This window comes from Meleagris gallopavo, chromosome 21, assembly GCF_000146605.3.
Source record: "Meleagris gallopavo isolate NT-WF06-2002-E0010 breed Aviagen turkey brand Nicholas breeding stock chromosome 21, Turkey_5.1, whole genome shotgun sequence".
Lineage (NCBI taxonomy): Eukaryota > Metazoa > Chordata > Aves > Galliformes > Phasianidae > Meleagris > Meleagris gallopavo.
In genome coordinates this window covers 5139755-5164288 of record NC_015031.2, presented here as the reverse complement: position 1 = coordinate 5164288, position 24534 = coordinate 5139755, and the positions used below count along the sequence as shown (strand labels likewise).

The window sequence follows — 24534 nt, the reverse complement described above, 5'->3', positions numbered from 1 at the left end:
AGTTAAGCGAACTCAAGGCAAAGTCAAGCATGGAGTGAACAGCAGGGAAGATGTGGCCAGGAACAGGGCTGGAGGTGGGCATAGGAGGGGAGCTGTCAGCATGCTGCTGCTCATTACAGCACACCAAGCAGCCTGAGATCCTTCTTTCAGGTCTTCACAATCAGCTTTAGAGTGGCTAATTCAAAACAAAAATATAGTTTCATCTGCAAATGTTGTCACCTCATTCATTTACCCTTTCCCAAATAATTTATGAATATGCTGAAATGCTCTGCATGGGAACTTCCTGGCTTCCTCTGTAGTGAACCATGATGCAAACAATTCATTTAGCTTTTTTGCAAATATTTTTGAGTGCATCTTTCATTCCCTACATTATTTGTTAGCCACAGAAACTCACTAATAGGCTTCCTTCTTCTGATGTGCTGAAAAAGGCTTCTTTGTTTGTACATAGGCCCCTAGCATGTTTTTCCCTTTTGACCAGCCTGCTTGCCAGGATTGTAGTCTTTTCTGCTCTCATCATTTGGATGCAAGTTCCACTTTCCAAAGGTTGTCTTTTCCTTCTGGTATTCTCCTTTCCCTTACTGTTCACTGTTGGGCTTTTGGGGTTTATGGATGGTCCTTTTGCCTACTGGTGTATGCTTACTTCAAGGCTTTAGTAAGAGATCTCTAAACAGTTCTGTGTCACCTGGAAACATTTTATCTTTTTCATTTACTTTCTAAAATGTCTTTTTAACTACTTTCCTCATTCTTAGAATTTTTCATGGTTAGAGATTTTTTTTTTTTTAATTTTTAGTTTTCCTGTCCTGTGAACACAAGTATACATATTACAGGACTAATCTTTGGTATTTCTGTCTTACACCAGATCCCCGTGAACTGTGTAGGATTGTATAACTTCCTTTCCTTAGGTTTCCTAGATGCTTATGAAATTTATACTCTAATTTTAGAGTAGGCAATTTGTTTTACCCATCTTGACTTTCAAGTTTGGATTCTGTGTTTGTAAGGTATATGTAGATACAGATACTACATATATATGTAGATATATGGACACACACGTGTATATGTACAGTAAAAGATACACATTTATTGATGCATGTTGCATTCTTACATGACAGATATCAGATTAATATCCCATTTTTAGGTGCAGGAATTAAGAGACAAAGCTTAAATCCAGATTCCAGCTCTGAGTGCATAATGCCTGACACACAGAGGTGCATTTGGAATCTGGAAGAGCGGTGTTCTTTTTAGCTGCTCAAGCAGGGGAGTGTTGAGTGCTCTGCATTGCCTTTTGAAAATGTAATGAATTGGAAAATGTTCCTTTAAGTTACTAGCCCAGAGCTAGGCACAGAGGCAGAGCTTGAATCAGGTACAGACGAAGGCACCGATCGAATGTCTGCAGTACTTAATCTCTGCAAATGTTAATAAAAGTATTAACCAGGCAACATGTTTCCTCTTGTTTTGTTATGGTTGAATTTCATATGCAGACGGCATGCCACAAACCTCATTTTCCCTTGCCGTCCCTTCACACCAGCAGCAGCTTTCCCGAGCCTCAGGCACCACAAGCTCTGACTCATTTACTTAATATTCCTCTAATGAAACTGCCCAGAGCTCTGGACCTATTCTCCTCCAAAACAATCTTTCTCCTCCCTATTTTTCCACACCCTGCGCTTTCTTCTCAGCTCCTGTCACATTCCACATCAGTCTCTTGCTGAGCCTCCTGGAGCAGACCTTAGACCTTCCCTTGCCCCCATCCCCTTCCTGCCCAGCTCCTCCAAGCCCTGCCAGCCTGGCTGCGGGGATCAGCTGTTCCAATATCTACAGGTTGCTGTTGTGCAATGAGAGGGCATGGATGAACCGGGTGGCTTACGGTGGAGCTGGGAGGGTGAGGAGCAAGGAGGGGTTTCTTCAGATGGAGCAGTGTAAAGAGAGAAGGGAAAGGTTCTATGCCCTCTTCTCTATGGTTCCACGTGGAAAGGACAGGAAAGGCAGAAATGGCTGCGATTAGCTGGTGAAGAAATCCTACTCTGTCTGCAGAGCTGTAGGTGCTGGGATGAGCAGAGCCCCAGCATGTGGGACCGTCACTTGCAATAGTCTGAGTCCAGCCATTGTAACACCTTTCCAGATGTGCAGAGGTGCACATGACAGCCTGAAATTCACAGACTGAGACGTGATGAAGGTGCCTGAAAACCCAGGCTGCAGCTCAGAAGTATGGCACAGGTTGAGTTGCAATTCTGGTGTGCAGAAATGGAGTCTCAGCTCCTCCCTTTCACCCCATGTCCCTCATCTTTGCTCTCTCCTTACTCTGAGACCAGTACCAAACTCTGCAAGTAGCAGAACTGCTGATGCAAACAGCACTGCTTGAGAGACTGCAAAACCCAATAATTGGGTGGGAGCAGAAGGTTGGGGGGAGGGGAGGTTTAGGGCAATGAACAGTTCTAGAACTGGGACACAAGCGCTGCTGGAAGGGCCCAGGACTGATATGAGCACTTGGGATTGCGTGAGGGAGCTGTGGGTGTTACAATGCAGGGCAGGTGGGAGCTTCACGGGAGGATTTGAGCACATTTTTGAAGACTTCTGCATTGCTGATACCTGCACTGGCCGTTTGGCTGAGGCGCAAGTCTCACAGAGAGGACTTTGGCTCACGTTTTTCTTGTGGCTTCGAGACAGGGCTGTGCCTCAGAGCAGGGCTGGCAGCTCGGGCAGCACCCTTCTGAGAAAGGCAGGAGGGCTTTCCCTCCCTCAGCCTCCTCCTCGCCGGGCTGGCAGCTGCCAAGTCTGGTTCCTGTGCAAGGTCAGGAGGAGGCAGTAAGCGAGGCCTGCGGGCTGCCAGGAGCTGTGCGGGGACAACGCTCGGCCTTTTGGGGTGTACAAATGTGAGAAACGGAGCCATTTCGCACAGCAGGCGACTGGAGCTGGCACACTGCAGGAGGACAGGGCTGGCGGTGCCGGTGCCGGCCGCGCTCACAGAGCTGTGCTGGGCTCTGCGCCTGTACAGACAGGCCTGCTCGCCTCAAAGACAGCGATCGGATTCTCGCCCTCCGGGGGTTTCCAGCAAGCGCACAGTTCAGAGGAACCCTTTCTTTCTCCTGCTGTTCACACCCTGCAAAGAATTTTCTATCAACAAAAGAAATTGTTTTATAGTCAAGCGATGTTCAGCCCCGGTGCCTGGATGGGAAGGGGGTTTTGGAGGACCAGGGGAATCTGTGAGGGCTCAGAGTGAAGCCTGGGAGTGAACGTGAGATAGTGGCCAACAGCTCGGGGTAGGTGAGTTTGGGCTCTGTAAGATCTCAGACTCAGGAAATGGGAGTAATTGGACCAAATGCCAGAGCAGCCCCTAGAAAAAGAGGGGAGGTCCAGGCAGGAGTTTAGGCAGACCTCAGTGACTGTGTGTGTGTGTGATGGATGCTCCACCACATGAATTGTAGAACCACAGAATAGCTTAGGTTAGAGGGGACCTTAAAGATCATCTATTTCCAACCCTCCCTGCTGTGGACAGGATTGTCATCCACTGCATCAGGCTGCCCAGGGTCCATCCAGCCTGGCCTTGAATGTCTCCATTCCCTGTGGGTCCATGGGGCACCCACAAGCTCTCTGGGCAGCCTGTGCCAGCGCTTCACCATCCTCTGAGTAAAAAATTTCTTTCTAACATCTAACCTAAATTTGCCCTCTTTTAGTTTAAAGCCTTTCCCACTTGTCCTATCACTATCAGACCATGAAAAAGTCAGTCCCTCTCATGCTTGTAAACTTCCTTCAAATACTGTAAGACTACAATGAGCCTTCTCTTCTCTAAGCTAAACAAGCCCAGCTCCCTCAGCTTATCTCCATAGGAGAGGTGCTGCAGCCCTCTGAGCATCTTTGCAGCCTCCTCTGGACTCCAGCATCTCCACATCCTTCCTGTATTGGGGGCCATAGGCTTGGACACAGTACCCCAAATGGGGCCATCCTTGAAGATCCTTCATATTTTCAGGGTCAGTGGGAAACCCAGAAGGATTTTGTTTGAATGCTATCAGTCATTCTTCCAGGGAAGGCCTGTCTAGTCGAACCCTATTTGATGGCAGATATCCCATATCTCCTTCTCTGTGCAGGGATGCAGAAGAAGTGTGCCATGGGAGCCTGGGGAGGTCTCATCAGCATGAAGTTTATGAGCTGTGGTTCTCCAAGTTTTCTTGGAGAAATTGCATGCTGTGGGTTTTGCACTGCTTTGTTTTCATACGTGTTAATGACCAGGAAATTTAATTTGTCTCTCTAAGTGGAGGTACTAGAGAGCACTCATGGTCCACAGCTGCTGCTGGAAGCTTTTCTCTTGGCCTTGCAGCTGGAAGAGCAGATGTCACCCTGTCATTGGGAGTGTGGAACACAGCTGGCCAGAATGTGGGCTTTACCTGCTCTGAAACACAGCTGCCTCCAGTATCTCCTGGAGCAGATTCTCATCTGCTATTACTGTTACAAATGTTTTCTGCTGGGAGACAGAACTTGCCGTTTTTATCATGGAGAGATACTCTGTAGTGTCATCTTCAATGACTGAAATACTAAATGCTTCCAAATCCTATTTCCACTATTTCTGTGCACATTACAGCCTTGCTTGCAGCCCAGGTCTCATTGTCCTATGAGGCAGTTATTCTTCATTTCTGTATACTTCTGTGATTATGTGTGTTAGTCTCTTAAAGCAAAAATTTCTCAAAGTTCAGGAGAAAACTGGGTCTCAAAAAGCCTGACTGCTGCTTCAGGATGAAGATGGGCAGGGCAGTGGGAATGTGGCCAAGCTATGTCATCAGAAGTAAGGACAGCCTCCTGGAAGCACAGCCTCCACTCTTGGGACATGCCAAGAGATCCCACCAGTTCCAGCAGCAGGGCTGGCAACCTCAAACTGGGCTGGAAAACCTTTTTTTGAGTTACTTAACCATTCTTCATGTTTCTGTAAAGCAGCTGTTGCTTCCCTTTGCCATACCAATGTTCCTGCATGTGTTTGTGATGGTAGAGTCAATAGTTTTTGGAGAAAGATGGAAGTGTGATCTCAGAAGCTGGGCTCAGTTACCTGGGTAGTTTTCTTGGCTTCCATGAATGTGTCCAGAAGCTGGTGAGCTTGGAAAAGATTTTTTTTGTGCTTGAGTAAGGCAGTTTTTAAATGTCAAAGTTGAAAGTACTTTTCCTTAGCAAAAAAAAAATCAGCAGCAAGCCGTTCAGAACTGGCTGAGCAGGCAACCATCTGAGCTGGGCTGACTGCATGGCATTTTGTAGGAGATTTTTAGGGTTTTAAAGGCAGATCCATCTCCATGTTGTATCTCCTTTGAGATACAACAGCCTTTGAGCTGTTTGTGTGAGATTTGTTTGCTTACTTAATTTTAAAACGATCACATCCACACAGACAGAGGGATTGCCACATCATGATACTCTGAAAGTGTCCTTTGGCACTTGATTTATAACAGCTAAATAGCAAGGGGGTCAGTGGCCAGCTGGCCACCAAAGCAGGAAACTGGATGACAACGAGAATAAATAGTGTTTCATGGAGTTGGAGTATCTGATAGTGGTGGAAGCTGGAAGGACAGATCAGCATCCAGAATATTAGCTGTGGGACAGGTTCTCAGATGGTTGCTGAGCTGTGTGCCAGCAGGGGTGGCAGTGGGAACAAACAGCACATGCATTCATATCCCTCCCCACACACATCCATGGGCCTCTGCAGAAGCAGGAGCATTGTGTTGCACATGCAGATTTCTGTTGAGGATGGGAGGAGTGACTGATACAGTTTTACAGAAGGGGCGTTTCTGCAGGTTTCCAAAGAATGAGAAACAGCCATCTTTGGACAAATCTCTGGGAGAAGCAGTGTTTGGGAAATCCCCAGGGTTGGTAGCCGAAGTGATTGATGTGATCAGTGAGATTATAGAACTGGGGAATGAAAAATATCATCTGGGCTGTCAGCCTGCACACGTTGTGAAGGGTGCTCAGGATTAGCAGTGTTGTCATTTTGTATGTGTCAGGAGGATGGTGGGCACTTTGTAGACATAAAGACTTGAGCACAGACCCAGGAGGAAAGCACGGGCGGAGAGAGAGGCAAGGAGGGGCTGTGACATGTTCCATGTCTATGAGATTCAGCAAGGAAGGTCACTTCCAGAATATTTTTTTGACATTAGACGAGGATTTGAACGCTCCTCCAGGAAAAGTGCCACCCCCACTGCCTCACTGCAGTTTGTCCAAGTTGACCTTAGTGGTTTCCTGCCAAAAATGCTCGTGAACAATAATGACTTGTTAATGATTTATCCCTGTGTTCTCAAGTGCTGCACTGATTCCTAATATAACAGAAATCATCAAAGCAATGCTCTGAAGGCTTTAAGGTTTTGGCTATAGTGGCTTTTTGTCCATACAGGATGACAGTAATGCAGATTGTATGAGGAAACGGAGAACTTGGTGGATGGGGCAGTATAAATGCATGTTATTCAATGTATTGTAGGAGTCTTGATGGGAAAATAAACAGAATTGTACTGCTGGAGAAATCAGCTGAACTGTAATGAAGAACTGTCCCTTCTAGAGCCTGCATGGCGATGAACGGACACATCAGCTGTTTGAAGAGTTTGCCTTCTGCAAAGAGATCTGCAAATTCACACTGTTTGGGCTGGGTATGGCTCTGGTAATGGGAGCTGTGAGAGCAAGCTGTGTTTCCCTGGGAGATGGACACCTGTCATTTTCACAGGGCAGAAGTATGCAGGCTTACGGCACGGAATACAACATTAAAAAACCTGTTCTCTGTGCTTGGAGCATGGCTGTGTAATAAACCCTTGATCAAACATCCTGCCTTGGTGCGGGAGAACACAGGAAGATGAAAAGCAGCCGATACGTACAAAGGCAGAATTTGTGATTGCAACAACTCCAATCTACCTCCACCCTTCTAAACCAGGAGAAAACGCAAGCAAGCCCAGGAACTGGAGTTTGCATGAGTCAATTCAAGAGTAGATGGCTGATTACACACAACGTAGTGTTGTTTTATCACCAAGAAGCCGTATCAGAAGCTCCAGACAGTTCTAGATACTCTTTTCCGGGGATCATTCTCTGACAGAGACCAGAGAATCCTTTTTTATTAAAAAACAAACAAACAACAAAACAACCCAATCAGAAAATACAGAATTGGCTGGCGTCAGGCTGACAGCTCCTTCCACAAGATCCCCTAATCTGCAGTAACTGGAGATAAGAGAGGGCCTTCCGTCCAGTAAGCAGGAGGATTTTTCTGCTTTCAGAACATTTTTTATTCCTAACTCCCGTGGCTCCAGGTGTCCTTGCTGTCCCCACACTCAACTCCCTTTCAGGTCTTTGCCCTCTTCCATACTTCTGGAGGAGATGTGTGTAGATAAGAGTTGGATCCTCCATCTGAGGTGATATCACAACTAACCTACTTCCACTCCCTAAAAAAACCATCTGTGAATGGCTCCTTTCCCATTCTGATGAACAAAAAAATGGCTCTTAGAGCTCAGTCAATCTGTACCATTTTAAAGTAAGGTTTGGTGAAATTGTTGTGTGGCCTCAAGCGAAGAGAGCAGTAGTAACCTTCTACTTGATCACATTCTGTCAAGCAAGGAACTTATTTTGCTTTCTGCCCCATTTGTCCTTGATGTCATATCCTCACAGCTCTACTCTGTAGATGTCATGTATTCACAGCTCTGCTCTACTCTGAGCACTGCAGCAGTGGTGGCTAAAAACAGAAATTTCTTCACCTTTTTGCCTCAGTCTCTTGAGTTCTGGACCAAGAGTTGTGTCATCCTCGTCCCTAAGAAGCTCTGTATGGAGACATGCCCTTTGGTGATGAATGCTGGATTCTTCAGAGGCTCCCAGCAAGCTGAAACTAAGGGGAAAAGTTATGCTTACCTACTTCAAGCTCCTTTCAACATGCCAGCCAAGCTTATAGAATGTCTGTGAAATCGTTGGTTGCTGGAATCCCCAGGATGCAAGCTTGGCTACATGCAGAAAGGCTGCTGATAGTCAAGGGTGTGTTTTGGAGCTAACAGAGATTGCCTTCAGGAGTCTCCAGTGAGAGTATCCTCAATCAAAAATAGCTATTGACAGAGCTGAAATCCATCATGGAGTTCGTTTGCAGAGGATATTGTGGAAGAAAATACAAATGGGCAAAAAGGGAAGGAAACATTTATGTGAAATCATCAAGCTGTTAATCACTGCGCTTTACATACATCCTCCAGAGCAGTAGCTCCCCAAGCTCCCAACCACTGGATGCTGGGAAGACTGAGGTGGAAGCTCACTTTCTGATCGATATCCATTGGTTAGTGAAAGACAGATTGTTGAGTTACATCCATTTGGGGTTTGACACTGTGTGCATGTGCTGACATTTTTATTCCCACTCAGCATTTGAAGTGGAATCAGTTTTGAAGCCTCTCAAACTTTTCTGTTTAAACTGGTGCAGACGTGTAGTGTGGCCTTAAAAAGAGCACATACATGGAAGTTGGAAGTGAAAGTCTGCAGCTGTGCCAGGGCTGGGACACAAACACCCCATCTTTCTCACCTCCTGTAGCAGCAGATGAGCTCAGCATCCCCAGGAGCCCAAAGCTGCATTCTCTGCATTCCTGTAGCTCCTTAGATGTCAGTGATGTCATCGATAGCAGCCAGGGAAATGTGGATCCCAGAGGGCCCAAACTCATGTCTTAGCAAGTAAGCGTAGGAGGAACCAATTTTTGCAGTGTACTGTACTGTACTAGCAAGTCTTATTGAATCAAATCACTGCAAATGTATTTGCATCTGTGTTTTGTCTCTTGGCAATACTACAGCATCCAGGAGGAGCTGTACTTCTGTCCATCACCGGCCATTCTCTCATTCCAATGAAAACAACTGCATCTGAGCAACAAGACAATGGGAAGTCAAGTTTGACGTATGATCAAAAAGCAAGGCATGTATTCCTTTAGCTGATCTGCATTCTTCACCATTATCCCTAGAACCTGCTGACACACACCATGTCTCATGCAGGAGGTTGGTACCACGTGAAGGCATCCCTTCTAAACTCCAGCCTTCGTGCCATGGACAAGACCTTGCCAGCCTGCAGAGGAAACCTATTTGCATTTTTTTGGGCAGGACAAACATGCCTTGTTTTGGGAACACAGTAGCAAAATTTTAATGCAAATTTTCATCCTTCTTTTTTATTTTTCCCTTTTATTTAGATGATGGCAAACTAGCACTGCTGCAGCCTCCTGGCAGGCATGCCATCCTTGGATTGATGCTGCTGGTGTGGCTTGCCAGATTTGAACCCCAGGCTGCACTGAAGCAGAAGCTTTTAAACAATGCTCTGTGGACCACAGATACCTTGAAGCCATGGTAGCTCAGTCTGCAGGTGGCCTACTGAACTGCATTAAATAACATTTTCCAGCATAAACTTTGCTGATTGGGGGAACCGGACTGGTGGTCCAGGAGGGTGTTTGTATCTCACATCGAATTTTTTTTTTTTTCTGGTTGTTTTTAGGAAGTTGTCTTTGACAGGAGCTTCCGGGAGACACGCATGACCCAGATTAGCTTTCTGCCCCCACCGGAGGCAGCGCCAAACCTCCTCTGGGTTTGGAGGTTTAGGACTGGCAGTGGGATGGAGCGGTCATTGGAGCTGTGGCATTTCCTGCCTCGGAAGCAGTTCGCTGTGTAGCCTCAGTGTTACTTGAATGTGGCTCTGTGTTATTCGTCTGTAATTAGAGCAGCTTGCCAGCTCTTGATTTCATCCCTTCATTTCTACAGTGTTTCCAGACCTTGTGCAGTTTGCCCCAGAGAGCTGGGGCTTGTTTTCTAAACCAAATTTAGCCGGGCCTTATACCTACACCTGCATATTTCCAACTACAAATAACAATGGAAGCGATTTTATCTAATCTCCCACCACCTGGTTTGTTCTTGTCCACACTCTTAGGCATGAGGGTGTTGAAAACACTTTTGGCAGCAGTAGCTTTAAGCTGTGTAACCACCAGCGTCAGCACAACCACCCAGGCTATGAAGACGGCGTGTGGGGAGGAAGGTCCGGGCAGCAGCAGCCTTGTGCAGCCAGGGCAAAAGGGAAAGCAACCCTGACTGTGTGGAGACTGAAGGAAGGAGAGCAAAGCAGGGCAGGCAAAGCCCTCAGTGATGTCCTGCAGGGAAGAGCCTGCCCAAACAAACAGTGCCCGGGGGCTGTTAGCTGCTTCTGTGTCTCCGCATGACTCAGTGGCCGGACCCCAGGACACCTTGCAGAGCAGAGCCGTGACTTTCTAGCTTGAGGAGCGAGTGCTGAAGGCCCCTCCTCTACGCCGGCATTTCAGCGTTGAGCTTTGGAAGGACTCCAGGCAAGCAGTGAAGGGCTCTTTGATAATATCTGACGGGCGGGTAAGAATTTTGGGCAGCGGCCAAGATACACATTGCCTGTAATCGTTAACTCAGTCTGTAAACAGTTCAAACGGCACTGAAGAGGCCGTCAGTTATTACATTAGAAGCAGCCTTTCATCTCCCCGCTCAGAAGCCAGCCGTACAGCGCTGGCCCCTGCTGCGCTGACTGTAGCTGCAGGTCTGTAGGCAGGGCAGGCAGTGCTTGGTCATACAATGCACACCGCTCTGAATGGCTGACCTTCAAACCTTCGGTGCTGAAGCAATAACTAAATCATTAGTTTCCTTTTGTTCTGCACCTGGCTGAGGCCAGGGATATTCAGGGGGGGAGGGAGGGGATTCGGGAGTTGGACGACGTTCCTGCTCTGGTGCACACAGCACAGGAACTCCAGCAGGGCTGTCTCCTGACCCCATGCCCACCACATGCCTGCGGCTCTTCCCCGGTGAGCACAGATATATGTGGCATATAGCAGCCAGGTAAGGCTGCCCCACTGCTGGTTTCTCCAGAAGCAGCCCCACCGATGGTTCTGGCCTTCGATGTCCAAGCAGCAGTCAATGCAGCAATGCTGCTGAGCTTCATCTTCAGAAGAGTGTTGGAGGATTCCCCAGCCCATGTCAACCTGGGGAGAGCCCCAGGGCTCTTTCCAAGAGCTGCTCAGCCCTCCTGGAGATGTGTGATGCTTCAGTAGAAATAATGGCATCATCTGCCCCTGGGAGAATTTCCTTAGAGTCTTTGCTCTTCTTGATCTATTATCTCCTATCTGTAAGAGCAAGAATGCTTTCTGGCATTCACTTTCAAGACTTTAACTTTGAAATCCACTTCAGGAACTTGCTAGTTGAGGAAGCAATATTCTTGCCTGTAGTAGAGTAGCCTGGGTTTGGGTGAGTGTTTGCATCTGGCCCATCACTGCAGTGTTGCCTCTGGCATCAGAGCTTTGATCTATCCAGACTCAGTGTATCTGCACCATCCCTAAGCTGACCCTAAGTGACCAGACAGCTTTGTGTGGTAACGGCACAGATCTGTGCTTTGTGTGGCAGGAATGATGCCTGTACAATCCATACTGCTTGGGTTTTACCTCTTGTTGAGGGGCAAGACGTCTGGCTCAGGGGCAACACTTGAGTGAGTTTTTGTGGAACAGTTTTAAGCTGCGGGCTGTAAAAGGGGTCAGCGTGGTGCAAGAGGCTGTTGTGTAAGAGAGCATCGGAGAACTGGGATTGGTGGTGGCATTTTCCCCTCTAGGGTATATGGAACAGGCAGTAAACACAGGCTGGATGCACTTCACTTGGCCTTGACTCTCAGACTGTCTGTGCGTGCTCGGGGGCAGCAGGAGCATGAGCTGTTCTCCCGTGACTTGGGCTAGCTTGCCTTTACTTTCATTTAGCAGTGTGAGTCAGGGCTGACCAGAGAACCTCCCTTTGCCTTTGATATTCCAAAAGGGGTATGTGGACCAGAGAGAGAGTCAACCAGACATCATGATTAAATGTTTCCCTAGCTTTCCTTGATGACCCTTGTTATCATTGCAGAGACCATGCAAGAACAAGTGACACTTGCTTTCTCTGTATCAGACCTCTCTGTCTTCACTTCAGCAGTGCTGCCAAAGGACAGTGAAGTGTGTAGAAAGTTTTCTCCAACACCATGGCCATGCTTATGCAACTAGACAGAAAAGATCCAGACTTAGTGACTCACCTGCAACATCTAACTCTGCAAATGGGGTAACCAAATAAACATCCCTGTGGGGGTTCAGCACTTCTCTTTGTTGCTCACCGGCTTTGCAGTGAAAACGGGAAGGAGATGCAGTTGTTGATTAGGGGCTGATTTATTGTATCAAACTCTCAGACATTGCTTTAGACAGTCTTTAGACGTGCCAAAGCTCACGAGCACAGGTAAGGGAGCAGGCACAGGAGTTTGGCAGTGGCAGCACGTAGGTCCTTTGTCTCTTCTCCCAGCTCCCACCACTTCTGTAGGGGACGAGGATGCTTGGCTGAGCTACTCACTTGCAGAGGTAGGACCTGAGTCTCTCTAAGAATAATGTGTTTGTTATCAGTGTACGTGTTTGTCTGTGACTCATATGTGGGTAAGGTGTGTTTGCTTTTATAACAGATCTTGAAACTTTATGCAGGGAAATTAAAAAGCCCCATATCCTGATGACTAGGCTTCATGCCCAGAAGTCATGGAAGCTGCAGTTTTTCCTCAGGCCCTTTGAAACACTCCGCCATGCTCTTCCTTTCCAAACCAGCCATTTCCATCTTCTTCAGTTCACTCCATCTCCTAGCCTCACCCTTTCCTGTTCTCCGACATGTTTCTAGCAGCATCCCACAGTGCTTTTCAGCTCCATCTCATGTACCAGCCTTTTTGTAGCCTTTCCAACGGCTGTGCCTGTGAGTAGAGTGACAGCTACAAACTGGAGCAATGCTTATGTAAGTGGGGCTTCTGCTGAGCTGATATAGACAGGGAAGAGCCTCACCCAGGGACAAACATGTTCACACAGTGCGAGCTCTGGAGGAGGTCAGGGAGGAGGATCTGATGGCTGAGGCTGTTCCCAGTTGGCAGCAGCATTCCTTGGGCTTGCCCTCTGCCAGAGGAGCTCAGCACTGCCATGCATTGCAGGCTGAGTCTTTGAAGGCCTGTCAGGATTTCAGCAGCGCAGCACAGAACTGAGAAGATTTGGGAAGTTTGCCTGCTCTGTTCCACCCCTGCTGTGCAGAGGTGCAGGAGTTTTCCCTGGTGTCAGCACTTGCGGTTTGTGCACCGACACTTGGAGATGTGCCACACAGTTGCAGGGCCGCTTTTCAGAGCTGGTAGGTCTCCCTTGCTCCTTCCTGTGGTGATTCTAGTGCAGGTGCCTGGTCTCCACCTCCTGGTAGACCTCAGCGAGGGATCTTGGACAATAATTCCCACCACAAGGTCATTTTTAGCAGCAAAGATAGGGAGGATGCTAGTAGAGCAGTTCCTCCTGCTTTTTTGAAACCTTCGAGGGATCATCATTTATTTAGCTCAGAACCTCACTGACAGACACTCAGCAAGGATGAGGATGAACCAGTACAGACCCCGATATCCACAGATAGGGAAATGTCTATGTTCTGCCCTCGTGAGCTCAAGCACTGTGACACCCACAGGACTGGGTGAAGCAAGTAGGTCACTGGGGAGCAGGTATCTCTGGACGATAAGCAGTGGCACAACAAACAGTGCCTGAGATGCTGCGTGCCCTCCAAAGGCTGCTGCTTGCTGTGCCCTAGGCTCCTCGCTTATCTCCTCACCGTTGCCAGGCTGCCTTGTTTTGTTGTGCAGCTCCCTTGCAAGGGAGCTTTTCCAACAGGGGACTTCCATTGGCTGTGCCTCATTGCGCCAGCAGCCCATGCAAAACTCCCAGCATCAGCTGCAGTGATGGAAATGCCAAACTGGAAAAATCAGTGCACACTTCTCATGCTTGAGTATTCCCCAAAGTCATGTGCAGGAGTGAAAGGGATGAGACTGCTGGCATGCGTGCTGGGTCAGAGCCCTGAGTCACAGAGCTGCTTCCCGTGGGCAGCAGAGCCTGGAGGGTGGAAGAAGCTCTTCTAGCTCTCTGGCACTGACCACAGACCTCAGCTTTAATACATTATTTCTAGCCCAAATATCTGTGGCAAAGGTATGTGTGCAGCCTGTGGTGCTGCACTGTGCACCCGGTGCCTGTGGCTGCAGGAGGAACGTGGGCAGCACGGAGGTGGGAGGATGCAGGTGCAAGGGGCTGACATGAGGCAATGGGAAAATGCACAGCACCCACCTGCAAAGGGAGGTTGGAGGGTGAAGACTTCACTTACAGACACCTAATACCAGTGGCATGGGGTGAGAGGCCTAAAAAGAGAGGACGAGGTGTGTAAATGACCCTGCCTGAGAACGTGGTGTGTAAATGAGTCCCACTGCAGCTCCAGCATGCCAATCTTCTGCTTCTGACAGCAGCCACTGTCAGATGTGTGGTGCCCAGTGATGCTCACGCATCCCCATGTGCCAGGCAGGCAGTGCTCAGAGGCAGGGCTGGCAGCCTCCTTGGTTGTGCAAGGCAGTCTCCATGGTTTCCTGTTTCACCAATTTGTCTAATTGCTTTTTAACCCATACTTTTGGCATTCCCAGCATCCTGTGGGAACGAGCCTTGCCATTTGACCGGACCGTGAGTCGGCTCCACTTCTGTTTGTTTGAAAATTCCTGCTTGATAACTTCGCTTGATGGCCCTGGTGCTTTTGTTTGAGAAATAGTAAATGATCACGCTCCATTTGCTTTCTCCATATTTTTCATGATTTCACATAACTCTAAAATATCACATCTCTACAAACCTAAAGAGTTTGTGTTTGTTTAATCTCTTCTCGCACAGAAACACTTCCTTCTCTTTAATGTGGAGTGAGCAGAATTTCTTGTAATGTCCGAGGTGTTGACACACTGCAGCTTTATCTACTAGATTTGCTGGTTCGGTTTTTGTAATTCTACAGCAATGCCTATCGGTCTGTTTGCCTCCCAACTGCTTTGGGTGATTCAGTAACCGCTTCTATAGGACTCCCCACAGCGACAGCAAGCTCTTTCTTGAGTGTTAAAAGCTGACCCAGGGCAGATAGTAACCAAATGGCTGTGTGTTCCATGTTTGTTGGTTTGTTTTTAAGCGTTTTCTGTCGTTCTGTCACTTGGTGTCAGGAGGTCCCTTTATGGCCAGTGTGATGTTTACCAGCTTGAATATTTATGTGTTATTGAGAAACTCAGCCACTTAATTATTCCTCTCATTTTCCAAATCCCTTGTGAAAACGTTCAGACAATATAGTTTGCTTCTGGGGCTTAACTGGTGAATGTGCTCCATTGTAAAGGCTGACCTGCTTTTTCTGTTCTGAGTTTGGGGCAGGACTGCACAATATTCTGTCATCTTTCATAGCTTCGACTTTGTAGAAGATCAGAAGTGGAGATACCAGTGTACCAAATTAACCAGACTTCCCCTATTCTTTCACCTGCTTCATGGACCCCGTAGGTTTGTGGAGCATAACTCCTTTTCCAAAAGCTCTGTTGGCTCATCCCTTCCCTTTGTCCTGCTGTTTGACTGGGGGGATGTCAGGGTTATCAATCTGCTGTCCCCGGATTGCCTTCAAGTTCTTCACATTCAGTTTTGTGTTTGCTACATTCCTTTTCCTGGTGCAGGGATCGATTTATTGATGAGTTATACACTGCTGCTAAGAGGTCAGCAGGTCAGTCCGTGATGTGCATTAGAGCCCTTTGATGGGCACTATCTTGTCCTGTTCTCTCTTTTCCAAGCCCCTTTTAGGAGGATTTTGTCATGACTTTTCAAATCAAATCGATCCTTTTGACTCATCCCCCATGAAGAAACTGTGTGGAGCACTCTGAATTCAGAGAATAGAGAGAAATCCAAGGCAAGGCACGCACTTAGCTTTGGTGCTAGAGACCTTGCTTCACCAGCCTTGTCCCTGGAGAACAGATGCCTTTAAGTGGTTCTCAGAAAAAGAAAACAAATGATCTCTTTTCTATGGGCATAGCTGATTCAGTGAGAACGTAATAAGCTTAAACTGCAGCAGGATGGATTCAGATAAGTCATCAAAAACTAATGTACTGTGCGGGGGAGAGCACAGCCCTGGATGGATTGCCTGGGGTGGGTGAGGAATCTCCATTTTTGGAGGTCTTGAAAACAGGTTAAGCAAGTGTCTCTGAGGAATGTTTGAGGTCTGGCTGATCCTGCCTTCAGGCAGCAAAGTGGGCTCCAGTGACCTCTCAGGGTCATCTTTTTTTCTGCCAATTAGAAGCAAAGCCCCCAGATGAGAGGCTGGCACTTCCTCTGCGCCCGCCGTTCCCCAGGGCATCTCTGTGGGCAGCTGTGCAGGTGGGTTCCTGCTGCTCCGTGCACAGCGTGGGGCAGGTTGGTGTGCAGGAAGCAGGGCTGCTGGGAAAGGCTGCAAGAAGTTAGAAAGACGAGTTTGGTATTTTTGGAGGGATGGCGTGGGTGGAAATGATAGAGAAGGAGCTGCCATAGGGTAAGGAAACGAGGGAAAAAAGGGGCAGCAAGCACGTAGGGATGTGGGGGAAGCTCTGCATCCTGCTGAGCAGGTGGCAGGGAGAAATGGAGTGACAAAACCAGGGGGTTCGCAAGCCTGACTGACTGGATTTTGCCCTTTCTCTGCTAGATTTGAGAGGCTTCCTAGGAGGAGAAATGACCTTGGTTTGGCAGTGGGTGTTGCAGACGTCCCCAGCCTGGAGAAGCGCTTCAGTCCTGCAGGCAGTGAGCTGGTCTGTGGCCACACATGGTCTGGTTTTGGGGGCAGTGAGGGATGCTGATGCAGCAGCTGGAGCACAAGCCCTGTCTTCACTGAGGAATCTCAAAATATTTGTTTTTCCACATAATCCTTGGCTTACTTTTTGGGTCTGCTCTTGTGTCTTGCTCTGTCTTGCGAGCACAATGTGCAGCTGTGATTGCTCACTCACTCAAAATGCAGCAACTGATGTGGTGGAAATGCCAAAAAATGCAGTTGTAGGATGGGAAAAGTAAGGGCCAGGTCCTGCTGCTTTGCTGCTGCTTGACAGGTTGCCTTTTTGTCACCAAACAGAAGGAGAAGAGGTAGGAAGAGAGAGTGGAGGCAGTCGGGAGCTCCTCCTGGCTGCCTCCTGCTCATCTTCTATAGAGCTGAAGAAGGCACCAGCAGTCTCAGCTCCAAGAGATGATTTGTGCCCAATGTGGGACTCACTGCAGAATAAAGGGAGCCACCAGTGTGCCCCAGCCCTGTGGGCTGCAGCCTGCAGGGATGCTGCATGCCTGGGGCTCTGCTGGCTGTGTGTTCCCTGCTGCTGGCTATGCCCTCTGTGAGTGTAGTTGTGCCCCGGGCAGGAGAGCACAAGACAAAGGACTTTTGCTTGGCCAGAGAGATCAGGTGTCCCAGAGTGCAAAAGGAAAAATCAGTGGCCAGTCTTAATAGGAGATCACAGAGAAAGTTTTGGTGCACTCATCAGCATTAGCTGGTCTTGCCCCCGTTTACCACCCAGGTTAGCCTCCAGGAGTTCATATATGCTGCTCAAGATTATTTGGAGATGCGGAATCATTAAGGTTGGAAAAAACCTCTAAGATCGTCTAGTCCAGCCATCCAGCTACCACCAATACTGTCCACTGGCAGTGTCCCTCAGTACTACATCTTTCCTTAAACACCAGGAACACTGACTCCACGACCTCCCTGGGCAGCCTGTGTCAGTGCCTGACCCACTCCTTCCCAAACCAGCTGCAAGCAGAGATGTCCCCTGTCCCCATCTGCCCCACATATCTCAGCAGCATCGCATCCCACTGCTTGGCTTGCACTAACGAGACCCTCTGAATCTCCTTGCTGCTGCAGAGTGTCTTATGGGGCACTGGGGGTCTGGGCTCCTTTGGGAGCCTCCCCATTCTGAATCTGACAAGTCAACTCCCTTCTGCACAGCTCTGGGACAGTGCTGCAGCTACCTGCAGAGCAGGACGTGCTGTTGGGTGGACAGAGGCACAAAGCCTGCCCTGATTCTGCTGCTTTATGATGCTGAGCTTTCTTGCTTGCTTCTCACACTTGCACATACTGATGCCTTAATAAAAGCTGCCCAGCACCCTTAGAATTTATAGGCTTTTCTGTACCATAACCTTTTAAAGCACTGCAGTTTAGTCACAGAGAAGGACGCCCGCCAGCTTTTCTAGGAAAAAAGCTGGGAATGTTCATGCAAGATGACAGGACTCCCCAGAGGGAGCCAAGAATTGCAGCTTCCTTTGGCCACCCATCTTTCAGCCTTCCCCCCACCTCCAGGCTGCCAGCCCAGAGGCAGTTGCACAGTACTGAGGCAGGGATGTGATGGGGCTCGGCCCCTATGCCAGCAGCTCCTCTTGAAGTGGTGAACATTTTTCCAGGGGAAGTGGTCTCTGGGATCTTTCCTTCTCCCATCTCATTTCCTGCATAGTGCTTTCAGTTTTGCCATCCTTCCTTGGGGTTCTTTGGCTTCTCCTCTACGAATTCACCATAGCATTTGATGAGCTTGGTGGCAGAAGAAGTGCTTTGTTGTGATGGGAAGCTGTGGGCTGCAGGTCCTGCACCACGGGGTCCAGCAGCACCCAGGCCAGTGCTGTTGGGATGCTGCATCCCAGAAGCCAAGGGCTGTGGTCTCATCTGGCTTTGAATATCCATGACTGGGACAAAGCCAGACCTGTGTGACGCTGATAGCAGGCACTCCACCTTTCCCTGGGATATCTTCCTGTGAATCAAAGCTTTGATTTGTTCCTTGTGGCATTCAAAGCCTCGCTGACACTCAGACACTGCCATGGGATGGAGAGATGCCCACTGGGTGTCCTGCACCCTCTGTGCAGGTCCCTGAGGCATGCAGTTTGCAGTGGGCTTCAGGCACCCATCGCAGTGCTGAGCCTCAAGATCTGAGCTTCCTTTGCTTCTGTCCCGCAGTCTCACCCGCTGTCTCTGTGCAACACCAGTGAGGATGAACACACGGAGTCAGGATTCATCACCATCGTCAAGCTCGAGCAGCCGGATCGGGATCCCAACCCGTGCCTGTCGCTGGCTAACAAGGTATGTGCAAAAATGCTCCAGATGGCACCAGTGCAGGAAATGATGTGATGCAGGAAAGAGTAAAATTGTAATACTTCACCGGGTGAGGCACATGAAGGATCAGCACTGAGCAGCTCAGACAGAAGCAAACCAGACAGACTAGAAATGGGACGTGACTGCTGAGGGCACCATCCATCCGCCTTCTGAAGGAATGGGAGATCTCAGAGGTCTTCGGGTCGGGTCTCTGTGAGACAGTGCCTCAGTGCATGGCAGTTACTGTGTCAAAAGTTGAGGTCACTGGTACAATTCTCTGGTAATAAGGAAGTCAGGTGAGAATGAGGGTCATTTTAAGCTTTAAAATCTTTGTGTCTCTGATAAAGTTGAGCGGATGGAGGCTAACATTAGCTTTCTCTTCAGGGGCTGAGTCTGTGTCCTTTCATTGTCTCTGTATAAAGCGTTGTGTTATTTTCCATAAGCTCTGCACAAACACGAAGAGCCTTGTTTAGCTCTTTGCTTTGTCTGTCTGGATTGCATTCGGTGGTGCAGCCTCGCTGTCTGCTTTCTGTGGATGGTGATGTTCTGCTGCGGACAGGCTCCTTTCCTGTCCTTGGCTGCAGAGATCAGGCACAATTTGTACCAAGCAGCCCTTCCTGCACAGTGTTTGTTTCACAGAGGCCGTGGTGACAAAACCAAGGAAAGGGGAGCGATGCTGAGATGACCCCTGTGATGGATTTTACAGCTCGAGGCTGCTTTCCCACAGCCTTACAGGCAACCAGGTGGCAATGCCTGTCCCTTTCTGCACTGGTGGTGCTGGCTGCCAGCCTGCCTGCAGGCACTTCTGCTGCAGGACCTCTCCTGGGGATGCTCACAGCTCTCTCCCTCACGCAGTACCACAAAATACAGGCAGATGTTCTTCAGCTGGCTGTGTTCCTGGCCCTCCTTTGGACTTGTGCCCTGACTCCTTCACCCCCTGCAAACTGCCGTCCTTCTGCACTAGGGTTTGTCTACTTTTCCATCCTCCTGAATCCTCTGCCCTTCCCTCCAGCATTACACAGATCTATCCCCAAAGCTTTGGCTGGCATTTTTCTTTGAGAGCACCAGGGCAGCTGCGGGCTGTGGCTGGTGCTGGGGCAGGAGCCTCGTTCCCTTGGCGTGCGTTGCCTGCGGCGGAGCTCTGCATGTTGAATTGCAGTGCTATATCAACGCTGATAAAAATAACCATGTGCAAAGTGTTATCATAACCTCTCCTGCAGCTGTCACCCAGCCAAGCAGAGCACATAGACAGCACTTTCGAGCCCAGCATGAGAATGACTCCATCGGCCACCTGATGCACTTTTCTGCTTCTGTTCTCTTAGATGCCAGCCTTGCTTCAACATCAGAGCTGACTTTGGTAGGAAGGTGTCTGATCTGCCTGGGGAGAAACAGCCACGGAGGACACATGGAGTCAATTCAGATTGATTTATTTCTATTTCTGCTGCAACATTTGCAATTCTGTGGTATAGATTTTCCCCATGTGAAACATTGATTCCAAGTCTGATTGTCAGACTGCTGAAATCTCCTAAACCAACCTGTGAATACTTCCAGTGTTCAAAGAGTGAGATGAGCTGAAGAGAGCTGACACAAAGACAGCAAGCACTCAGCAAGCAGCCTGGACACAAGTTGCTTCTCTGTAAAAGGAGTCTGAAATATGGTGTGAAAGATCACTTGCCTGGTCTTAGTTGTTTGTTTCCCCATCACTGGTGTATTTAGCAGGATAAAATCTTTGTAGAGCTCTTCAGTGTTCATCAAAGCTTGACTGGCTCCCATGAGTGGAAGTCGCTACTTGAAAGTCCTGTTTGCTCCTTGGTGTTGGCAAACACCAAGGCTCCTCTGATCCCAGGCAGGACCCCAGGCTCTGATCCCTGCCACGAGCCCCTAATTCCCCTTTTCCATCTTTCATTTGTTCTACCAAACCCAAGAGTGCCCAATCCTATCAGAGCCTTCAGTCCAACCTCCTGGAGCTCCGTGGTCTTCCCCACATTCTCCATTTCCATCCTTCTCCCAAAGCCCACACCCAGCCCTGGCCCCCAGCTCCTCCCCACCGATGAGATGAGCTCGGAGGCTGCTTCCCCGGCGCTGCGTTTGATATTGCAGCTGGGAAGCTGCAACTCTGACCTCTGGCCCCTGAGCTGGAGTTTGGCAATGCAGCGGGTAAACTGCTGCAGCAGCTCCGGCAGATCCCTGTTTGCACAGGCGCTCGGGACGCCCAGATCAAAGCACTCCGCATGAGTAACAGCGGCCCAGCCCTGCACTTTGTTCACGTTCCCGGCTCCCTTTCACAAGAGCTGCCTCTGCCTGCCTCGAGGGCTCGGAGGGCTCGGTGGGAGAACGTGGGTGAGAACGTGGGTGACCCCGTGAGGTCCTTCAGTGTGCTTTGAGCTCACCGGCATGGTGTGCACACTCACTTGCGTGGGTCCCAAAGCTGTTCTCATCAGACTGCAGCAAATGCTGGGCAGTGAGGAGCACGGCAGGGCTGATCCCGCTCCTCATCCTGGGCCTGCAGCCCAGGGATCACCTGAGCCTCTCCCTGATGAGCGCAGAGGACAGGGAGCAGAGAAAGCAAGAGCAGGCACTGGTATCACTGCATTGCCGTGCAAGCACAGAAATCGGGATGTAAGCTATTTCCTCAACCTGAACAGAGGGTATTGCTCCTGTGAAGAGCTGGGGAGGCAAATACTTACCCAAATGGTAGATATTAATGCAGATGTACAATATAAAATGTTTACTGAAGCTTCTGTTCTTTTGGACAGGCAAAGCTGGCAGGGGAGCGTGGAGCTCGTGCAATCCTTTTTGACATTACCGATGATGAAAGTGCTGCCGATCAGGTACAGACCCCACAGATGTTGCCAACTAAATCTCAGTGCCCCCTCCCCACCCCTAAATGTGCATAGGTCAGGACCCCCCACCACCAACACAGTGGGAGGTCCCAGGAAGACAATGCAGCCTGGCTTGGAGGGTTAGCACTTACCCAGCTCACCCATGCACACAGCACTTGTCACTTTTGCACATCCAGATCTGCAGGCAGCACAAGCAGCTTGTAAACAACACCTTGCTGCTCTTGAAGGATATTTCCTTGTCAATTAAAGGTGCTTTCCAGAAGCTGAGTGCTTCCTTGTGGGAAATTGTAGATTACCAGAGCCCATCCATCAGGGCTGGTGTAACTCAGAGGAAAGGTGATTTCTCAAGTTTTCAAGCAGAAGTTATGGCAACTCTGGTGTGCTGTTGGTGATACTCTGGCTACAGGTTAAACATCAGTGCTTCCACCAGCACTGCTCATCTCTGCAGTGGAATAGATTCCTCGCTGAAATAATCAAAGGATAATGAAAAGCATATAGCATTAGATAAGAGCACAGATAGGGAAGCTGTGCCTAAGATTAGCAAAATCTGGAGGAGAGATGAGACCTGGCAGGGATACTGGAACGTCTCTTTCAGGCTGTTCTGGAACGTCTCTCACCACATTTGTTTCATGACAGCTGAGAAAGCCCAGAGGTCTGAGTCAACCCGTGGTGCTGATCAGGGGCCATGACGCTGAGCTGCTCATGGGCGTCGTGAACAAGAACAGAGAGGCTCACGTGAAGATAGAGGTCAAGGAGCCACCAGCTTGGGTGAGACACACTGTTTCCACTGTTCCTGCATCCTTTCTCCCCTGGACTTTCCCAAAGCTGTTGAGCTTCCTTCCCCTGGGTTGCAGATGGTGTTCCTTTGCAGGAGCTCTGCAGAGCCATTTTCCCTATCTGCATCGCTCAGATGATGTGCTGCAAAGAAACACTCAAAAACTCTTTCAGCTTATTTACAGCTTCTTTTGCTTAAACATCATGAGTGAACGGAGGGGATTTCTCTTTGTATGACATCAAGCCTTGATTTTCTTATCTTGTGCTACCTTAGATCATGGCTTATAGTATGTTGAGGTGCTGCAAAGTCAAACATCCATTCCAGATGAAATGTGCAGAAAAAAAACTGAGCTCTTTTTCTTCCATCTGTAAAAACCAAGGAAGCAGAATTTGGCCAAAGATGATGTATCCAAAGTCTGATGGTCAGGAAGAGACCAGAATTCCCCTGCTTAGCCTCTAAGTCCCGTTCACAAGGGTAATTTCTTTCCTGTTTTATTCAATAGCCTGACTACGATGTGTGGATCCTTCTCACTGTGGTCAGCACTGTTGTCGTCATCATTTTGATTTTTGTCGTCCGCACAAAGTGCCAGCTGAACAGGACACAGGTAAGAATCTCACAGAGCAGACATGTCTGAACAAACAGGAATGCATTGAGGGCAGCCCTGGAATCAGTTTGGGAGAGGAAACGTGTGCCCTGGAGACAAGGCAGGTGTGTGCCTGGCGTGTGTGGAATGGTCCTGAGGTGGGATGGCAGCATCCCTTTTGCAGTGGTCTTGCTCTCCTTCTGCCACACCACCCAGTCAGATTTGAAAATATCCTACATTTCCAATAGAAGGGCGAGCCTCTGAGGATGAGAAATTCAGCACCACTGAGCGATTTTGAATGTCCATTGTCAGTTATCTCCTGCTGGTAACAAAGTCCCCTCTGGATAGGCAAACAATCACCCCTGGAGATTGCCCCCAAATCTGCAATAATCGCATTTTCAAAAGTGGAAGAACCTCAAGGAACACGACAATGCATGGATGAGCATCTCCTGAAAGTCTCTTTTCCTCCTGGCAGGACTCGGTACAGCAGCAGACCATGCAGGCCATCAGGCAGCTGGCCACGCGCAAGTACCAGGCCAGGTGCCGGCAGGCGTCACGGTGGGACTCAGCCAGCAGCTGCAGCTCAGCCCCGGTCTGTGCTATTTGCTTGGAGGAGTTCACTGAGGGCCAGGTAGGCTGCAGGCATGGCTGTGAGTGAGCCTCAGCTCTGAGCTGTGGTCGAGTGGGAGCTTGGCAGGGCTGGGAGGCCCTGGGGAGGTTTCCTTCAGCAGCTCCTGAAGGCTGGGAAAGGTTCAGTGGTGATGGAAGTCTGACAGCCCCTTGGCCCGAAGGCTCTGGACCTGCCTGCAGATTCCAGTTCCCTAAAGATGAGTCTCCAATTGTTACTGAAGGGTATAATATCCATCATGTGTCCGTGTTGAAAGAGTGAGGCGAAAGTGGGGTTTGCTTCTCCTAACCAGTCAGCCCATAGTCTCCCTATTCCCAAGGGCTAGCAGCTCTCTGGACATCACTTCCTAGGGCTACATGCAGCGAGCAGAACCAAAGATGCCAGACAGCTGCATAGCCTTCTCCATACAAAGCTGGGCTGCAATGGCTTGCTGCATGTCTCAGTCTTTCAAGTGTTGCCTCCTGGAACATCACAAGTGCCCCCTCTGTACCCAATTCTTGAGACAATGTTCTCCTTGCTCACCCTCCTCCTCCTCTCCTTGCTTCTTTCTAGGAACTGCGGATCATCTCATGCTCCCACGAGTTTCACCGGGAGTGTGTTGACCCCTGGCTGCAGCAACACCACACGTGTCCACTTTGCATGTTCAATATTCTTGGTAGGCATTTCCCAGCCAGGGATAGGGGTGGGTGCAGGGATTGTGCCCAGGAGGAACACGTACCTTTGGGCAATGCATGCACTCAGTGCAGCACAGGAATATGTCTGTGTGTGGGGGGTACCAGGTAGTGTGTGCATGGAGGGGGGATGTCTCTGCGTATGCACAGTGAGGTTC

The 24534-nt window shown here is 49.1% G+C and overlaps 1 protein-coding gene across 1 annotated transcript in view; it reads left to right on the top strand.

The window, feature by feature from the left end:
• The window catches only part of RNF43 (ring finger protein 43), a gene marked incomplete at its 5' end in the record, with an annotated part of 54060 nt that overhangs the window by 17738 nt on the left and 11788 nt on the right, over positions 1–24534 (top strand). Inside the window, 6 exons of the mRNA XM_010721928.2 lie at positions 18742–18864; positions 21633–21707; positions 22356–22487; positions 22997–23098; positions 23553–23708; positions 24258–24360. Coding sequence (XP_010720230.1) covers positions 18742–18864; positions 21633–21707; positions 22356–22487; positions 22997–23098; positions 23553–23708; positions 24258–24360 — 691 coding nt within the window. The remainder of the gene's footprint in view (positions 1–18741; positions 18865–21632; positions 21708–22355; positions 22488–22996; positions 23099–23552; positions 23709–24257; positions 24361–24534) is intronic.